Source organism: Phacochoerus africanus, chromosome 14 (genome assembly GCF_016906955.1).
Source record: "Phacochoerus africanus isolate WHEZ1 chromosome 14, ROS_Pafr_v1, whole genome shotgun sequence".
Classification (NCBI taxonomy): Eukaryota; Metazoa; Chordata; class Mammalia; order Artiodactyla; family Suidae; genus Phacochoerus; species Phacochoerus africanus.
Window position 1 is genome coordinate 27,090,599 of NC_062557.1, and position 7,516 is coordinate 27,098,114.

Here is a 7,516-nt window from a genome sequence, read left to right on the forward strand (position 1 = left end):
TAGCTCTGACTTACGTTTCACTTTTTCCAGCTCCTCTAGGGTATTTTTTTTTTTTTTTTCTGCCAACTGGGCACTTTGGAGTCAGATTAGCGGCTCAGGTTTCTACCTTCATGGAGGACTTTGCGATTGGCAAAGTGGAGGTTTATCACTTCCCTGCAGGCGTTTTTCTCTCTCCCTGGCCATTGCCTCCCTCCTGGAGGGCTGAGGACCGTAGGAATGCCATCCATCCCTTTCTTGTTTCCTGGCCTCGGGGCTCATGGCTCCTTGTGGGGCCTGAGCTGCCTCCCCCTGAGGCCTTGCTTTGTCCCCAGGAACCCATCCTGTTCTCGGGGACCCTGCGTATGAACCTGGACCCCTTTGGCACCTACTCGGAGGAAGACATGTGGCGGGCCTTGGAGCTGTCCCACCTGCACTCCTTTGTGAGCTCCCAACCGGCAGGCCTGGAATTCCAGTGCTCCGAGGGTGGGGAGAATCTCAGGTAACTACCGGGTGAGGGTGGCTCAAGAATAGCACTCTGCTGGGCTAGAGGATGTAGCATCAAAGGACACAGAATCCTGCCCTCCCGACTCCAGCCCCTCCTTGCCCTCCCGCTTCCATCTCAGCTGGCATGAACTCAAGGGATTTTTTTTTTGTGGGGGGGTGTCTTTTTTAGGGCCACACCCACAGCATATGGAGGTTCCCAGGCTAGGGGTCCAATCAGAGCTACAGCTGCTGTCCTGTATGCCACAGCCACAGCAACACCAGATCTGAGCCGCGTCTGTGACCTACACCACAGCTCACGGCAACACCAGACCCTTAACCAACTGAGCAAGGCCAGGGATCGAACCCACAACCTCATGGTTCCTAGTCGGATTTGTTTCCGCTGCGCCACGACAGGAACTCCTCAGGGGGATTTTTTTTATATTGAGTGTATTCTGTGTGCCCAGTACTGTGCACACTAACTCTTTCTTTACACAAGCCCCAGAGATAGTCCACGGTCCCACTTCACAGATGCAGATACTGAGGCAGGACCAAAGTCACATAGATGGGAGATTTCAACCAGGTCTGGGAGATTCCAAAACTCTCTTCGGTCCTCTCTTGTGAGGTGGTCAGTACTGTGCTTGGCCTGAGGAGGGGGGTGTGGACTGAACCTGTGGAAAAGATAAGCAGAAACCTACTGTGCTTTGGAGAAATCTTATATATTTCCTGAGGTGGATGCAATCTTGTCTGTGGTTTAGAACTGAGCAAAGTAAGCACTTTAGGCCTTTCTTTGCTTCATTACGGCCCCAGATTTTATGTCCCCAGTCCCTGGGCCATGTATCAGGGAGGGCCAGAGTCACTTCTTCCTGAGTCTAAAGGCTTGAGATACTTATACCTGTATTAGCTGTGTGATTTGGGGCAAGTTGCTTAACCTCTCTGTGCCTTCTCTTCCTTCACTCTCAAATGGTGATAATAACATTCCCATAACTTTTAGGACCATGTTGCCCAATAGGGACATAATGTGAGTCACGTGTGTAATTAAAATTTTCCTAATAGCCACGTTAACAAAAGAAACAGATGAAATAAAATTTAATCGTTTCTTTTATTTAGCTCCATATATCTAAAATATTATCTTTTCCACATATCATTGATATAAAATTTTACGAATATCTTACTTTTTTCCTATTAAGTTTGAAATTGCGTGTGTATTTTCACACTTACAGCACACCTCAATTCAGACTCGCCACCTTTCAAGTGGTCAGCAGCCACTTGTGGCCAGTGGCTATCATTTGGACAGAGCAGTCTCAGGGTCACTGTGATAAAGTGGAAAGCCCTTAGCCTGGATACACTCCTGAGAAATTCAGCCCTTCTTATTATTCCGCTCAGTCCCTACCCGTGGACTCTCTCCAGACCTCAAAAACAAAAACAAAAACCTGTACATTTGCTCAGCCCTTAATAATGTTCAAGGCACACTGGCCTCCACTATCGCCTTTCATCTTTACTGCAGTCCGAAATGAGGCTCCAAAGGATAAAGTTATTTGCCCAAAGCTTCTCAGCTAGCAAGGGGTGGGGCAAGGACTCAGGGAAGTGGGGGGTTTTGCCCCGAACCTTTCCTTGCTGCATCATAGACACTGGCGGGACGCCCCTGCCTCCCCAGGCAGCCCTGTAAGACGGAATGTGCACTTACGCAGCCCCGTTGTGGTGGCTGATGGACACGCCTAGGCTTCCGGACCCTGTGCCCCATAGCTGGGTTTTGGTCCCTTCTCCTATCCCTGTTTGCCGTCAGCGGTTCCCCCAGAGCAACCCCTCCATCCCCGCAGATACCAGGACCCGAGACAGGGATCCACCCCCCTCCTCCCTCACTGTGCTTGTAGCCACTTTAAATCTAACCTGTGTCCTGTGCCAGTCCCACCATAAATCAGCCCTGAGTTCTATCTGGCGGCTCGTTCTGCTGCCAAAACCTTTATTAGTTGCGGGAATGGGCCAGGGAGAGAGAGCCTGGCCTTCGCTGGCTGCAGTGACTCACCCCTTAGGGAAGGGCCAAGGTATTTGTCCTTGGGTGTGGGGGTGCTGCCGCCTCTGTGGTTGGGAACACAGCCTCACTTTGTTCTCAAGCTCTGGCTTCCAAGGCAGGAAGTTAAAGGTATGCAGCCCGCCCCTCCTCCACCTGCCTAGTGACCAGACACTGAAGACTCCCTCAGGTCCTCCTCTGCCCTGTCCCTTCCTTGTTCCCACAACAGAGCCCTGGCCTATATTCCCCATGGGGGTGGGAGATGACTGCATTGTGTGATATTAGGCTCAGCAAGATAGCAGGAGGCACGGAAATATCCAGGAAGAGTCATTTACGTGCGTTCTTACTAAGGTGTAAATGACTAATTGAAGCAGAGAAACATAGTGACACTAGTTGAGGAGCGATGACGGGGAAGAAGGCACAGAAGGAGGAGGCCAGGGGTGCCAGAGACAGACTGGGGATTTCACAATGTTGTTACGTACTGGCTCTGCCCCCAAGGCCCCTCATTATCCCTGTGATGTCCAGACCTCAACTCTGGGTTCCAGGAGTCCTGGGCTAAGGCAGAAATGGGAGAAGTCAGACCGAGAGCCAGCCCTGGGCCACTGGGAAGGAGTGGAGACAGAAACAATCGGGGAGTGAGGCCTGGGGGCAGGTTGGGGGCACCTAGCTGGAGATGCCTTACCTTCCCCATTCCCAGCGTGGGCCAGCGGCAGCTCGTGTGCCTGGCCAGAGCCCTGCTTCGTAAGAGCCGCATCCTGGTTTTAGATGAGGCCACAGCCGCCATCGACCTGGAGACGGACGACCTCATCCAGGCCACCATCCGCACCCAGTTCGAGGCCTGCACGGTGCTGACCATTGCGCATCGGCTCAACACCATCATGGACTACACCAGGTGGGGCATGGGAACCACCCGGGGGGGACCTGGTGGGGTGGCCCGGGCCATAGAGAGGTGGCAGGCAGATGAAGGACATCTGGTTGGGTGGATATGGGACCATTTGTGGGATGGTCTAGGGTATGGGGGGAGTGCAGAACAGAAGGGGTTAGCTGGGCACCGGGGGCACAGTGATGTTTTCTGAAACCCAAGGGACACTTTGGTGTTACCAACATGTGGGGGGCCATGCTGGGGCTCCCTAGACAGTCCACTTTCTCCCAGCCTCTTATTAATGCTATGAGGTGAGGGGATCCAGATCCATTGGGCCGAATCCCATCCCCACCCTGTGAGGTGGGTGTACAGACTACAAAGCCACTGAGGAAAGGAAAGGTCCCTGCCGTGATGGGACCCTGATGGCACCATGTGGAGCAGATGTTTTGTGGTGGAAAAACTGAGGAGTCTCAGGCCCAGCTCTGCTGCTGACTGGTTTGTGACCTTGGGCCGTTTGCAGAACCTTCATGAACTTCTCTCTCTCTCTGTTGGGGTTGTTGAAAGGAGTCAATGAAATCAAGCGTTTAAAGTGCAGGTGGGGGAGTTCCCATCGTGGTGACAAGGAAACAAATCCGACTAGTATCCATGAGGATGCGGGTTTGATCCCTGGCCTTGCTCAGTGGGTTAAAGATCTGGGTGTTGCCATGAGCTGTGGTGTAGATTGCAGATGCGGCTCAGATCCCGCAGGGCTGTAGGCTGTAGGCTGTAGGCCAGCAGCTGTAGCTCCGGTTGAACCCCTAGCCTGGGAACCAACATATGCTGGAGGTGCAGCCCTAAAAAGCAAACAAACAAACAAAAAAACCACAGAGAAATTAAAAAAAAAAAATAAAGTACAGGCAGTCCTAGGAAATATTCATTTCCTCCCTAGCCGCTCACTGTGATTCTCCCTAGAACCAGCTTCTGAAAGGATTAGGGGAGGAGCCTTGCTCTTGGAATCTTATGACTTCCTTGGGGAGGCAGCCCATTCAGCCAAAAGGAAAGAACGTGACCTCTTCCTTCATCGCGCTCAATGTCAAGGTGTGGGGCAGGAGGACAAGAGGAGGGGCTGGGTGACTCCAAAGCCTGACGGAAGTAAGCTGGTGCTGGCCTGCCAGGCTGGCCCCCTTAGAGACATGAGAGCTCAGAGTGAGGAGGAGGCAGGAGGCCAAAACAAATTTATGGCGGAATATGCAGTATAAACAAGCCCTCATTGACAAAACACCTGCAGGGCGTGGGGAGGTGGGGAGGTGGGGAGGATACATGGACAAGGCAATGAATGGGCCAGACCTTATCCCGCTGACAGAGGTGTCCCCACACAGCTCCCAGGGGCTTGGGAACCAAGCTGACAATGCCTGATGCTATTGCCTGTCTGTCCCATCCCTGCCACCCCCCAGCTCTCCACTCTCATCCAAGACCACACCCCCCGCCCCAGGGCTGGGAGAATGGGGGGCAGGACAGGCAGAAGGGCTAGGCCCCGGGTCCAGACAAGGGAAAGGGGGAGACTGAGAGGATCTCTCCCCAGGCCTAACAGGAAATGGTTTTCACCAGCAGCCCTGAAGACTGAAAACTCAAATGGCCCTTGGGGGCTGGGAATTCATTCATTCTAGCAGGGCAGGCAGAAATGAATCAAATGATCATGCTGCTGAATGTGTAATTAGAGCCTGTAGGACCGAAGCAGGGATCCATGTGTGGAGGCCAGAGGAAGCCAACCCACACAGGGCAGCCAGGACACTTTCTCTCTGAAGGACTGGGAAGCACCAGCCAGACTCAAAAGGATGAGTAAAAGCTGGGGAGCAGGAGAGGAGAAAGAGTAGGAAGGGAACTGAAAATTTCAGGAAAAGGCTATAGCACATGCAAAGGCCCTGAGGTAGGAGGGCACGTGAGGCTGGTGTAGAAAGGGCGAAGGGGCAGTAGAACCAAGAGGAGGGGGAGAAAGACACAGGCCTCACTCTGCTGCTCTTTGAGGACCACGGGAAAGCATCTAGTTCTCACCCTAAGGGCATGAGAAGCACTGAAAGGAGAGGAGCAGTCTCCTGGGCTGCAATGGGCAGTGCCCAGGCAGTGATCTGCACAGACACACCTCTTCCCGGGAGATGTTTCCAGGAGCCCCGTGGGTAGGGAAACAGTGCGTGCAGTCCAGCCCCTCCCAGCATCTCCCAGGGTTGGGGCAGCCCTTTCTGGGCACACCCTGGGAGGCAGCCTTTCAGCCCTGTACCAGGTGTACCCTGTGTTTAGTTGGCAAGCGATTCTAATCCCAGCCCCAGGTTTGGCTTGGGGGGTGGGGGAGGGGGGCGGGAGTGGGGGGTAGATACACCCACCAGCAGCAGGCGGATTTGCAGCCAAAGTCCCAGATTCGAGCATCAGGCCTCACTGCAGCCCAGTTTCCCGCCGAGTGCCTTTGTACGTTGGCACAAAGCAGATGGAAGCACACAGGCCCGTGGCTCCCTGTGCACAGTCCTGTAACCCTGGTGAGGGGAAGGGCTCATTAGGGAAGGTTTTTGGAGCCCCAACCAGCAGAGATGAATAGGACCTTGTGTTTGATCCCAGAAACCGCCTCATCTGCCAGGACGGCAAACAGAGTGGCTAAAATAACCAGCCTTGCAAGCGTGCACATGTGGCGTAGCACTGTGTTGGGTGGATTGACTGAAGTGGGAGGGTTGGCGTGTCGCTGAGGGGCCTGAGTAGTACCCAGAAGGGCAGGGTTGGACCAGGAAGCCAGATCCGGGCCGATGGAGACCTGATCGCTTCTTTCTTTTGGCTAGGGTCCTCGTCCTGGACAAAGGGACTATAGCTGAGTTTGATTCTCCAGCCAACCTCATTGCAGCCAGAGGCATCTTCTACGGGATGGCCAGAGATGCTGGACTTGCCTAAAATATACTCCTTGGATTTCTTCTTGGACATTCCCGGTTTTCATCAGGAAAGGACACCAAATCTATCCATAAAATGGACTTGATGGCAAATGTTGTGGGGCGGTTGTTAGGTTTTTGCCCCTGTAAAGTGCCTTACAGGATAATCAGGCTACATGCTTCAGATGAGGAAGTGCAGGCCAAGAGGTGAATGACATGCCCCAAGGTCATAGCTAATTTGAGGCAGAGCCCAGACTAGTCCCTGGGTCTCCTGACTCCTAATCTGAGGTTATTTCCACACTGTACTGTTTTCAGTGGTTTCATGGGATGACCTCCCTATCCCCAAGCTTTTTTATATTTTCAACTCTGAGGATTTTTTTTTTTTTTTAATAAAGCTTCTTCCTCCTGCAACAGAGGCTGCCAGGTCAGGCTGTCCCTAGGAACTGAGTCCAGTACTCTGGGGTGCTGGCCTGGATCTATTAAAAATGGAGCACTGATGAAATAAAGCTATGTGTCAACAATACACATGCCCCAACACAGCTTTTTTCTGTTCACAAGGTCTGGGGTTAGGACCTTTAGAGGAGGCAGGGAGGAAGGAGGGAGAGGCAGAGATAGACTTCATACACATTTACATGGCTGGAATTATCTGAAAACCTCAGACCTGAGAGTTTTGGCTGGAAATATTGTCTTCACAGCCAAAATCCACTGGATAATTGCCAGTAGTTCCTGCTCTGCTGTGCAGATACTGTAAAAAGGTGAGAAGTAAAGCCTCTGCAATCTGACCTGAGGCCTCTTGAGAAAGCTGCTGTGAACACCTCCACATTTATGTCAACCCTCAATTGCTCCACCCGCTTCTTTAGGGGATGAGAAGGGCAAGGAGCTTATTTCCTTGCTCCTTTAGGGGTCTATTCCAGACAGGTCCCCATAACCCGCGAGGTCTCCAAATCCTTCATCCTCCTCACTCTGGCTGAAGCTGAATATGGGAGCCCAGAGGAGCCCAGAGGCTGCCCCCTGACCTGACAGTTCCAGGCTGGTAAATGAGAGGAGGGGATGAATTAAATTTGCTTTTTTGAGCAAGCCAATGACGTGTTTATTCTTCCGCAGGTGAGAATATATCTGGCACAAGGCCTTCTATTTGGAAAGGATCTCTTTGTTAATCTTTACCAAGTTTTCTGGTCATCTCTGACTCTCATTTCTTGGCCCTTTATTCTTGGTATGATGTGATTGGTTGTGGGTGATGGTTTGTTTTTTTGCCTCCACCCTAAATAGTTTAAAGTAGATGTGGAGATGGCTCCTTTG

At 52.3% G+C, this 7,516-nt stretch overlaps 1 protein-coding gene across 1 annotated transcript in view; it reads left to right on the forward strand.

The window, feature by feature from the left end:
• Positions 1-7,299, forward strand: part of ABCC3 (ATP binding cassette subfamily C member 3) — a 56,176-nt gene extending 48,877 nt beyond the window's left edge. The window contains exons 29-31 of the mRNA XM_047759273.1: positions 312-478; positions 3,168-3,362; positions 6,134-7,299. Of these exons, the coding sequence (XP_047615229.1) occupies positions 312-478; positions 3,168-3,362; positions 6,134-6,242 (471 nt within the window). The 3' untranslated portion in view covers positions 6,243-7,299. The remainder of the gene's footprint in view (positions 1-311; positions 479-3,167; positions 3,363-6,133) is intronic.
• The last annotated feature ends 217 nt before the right edge of the window (positions 7,300-7,516 follow it).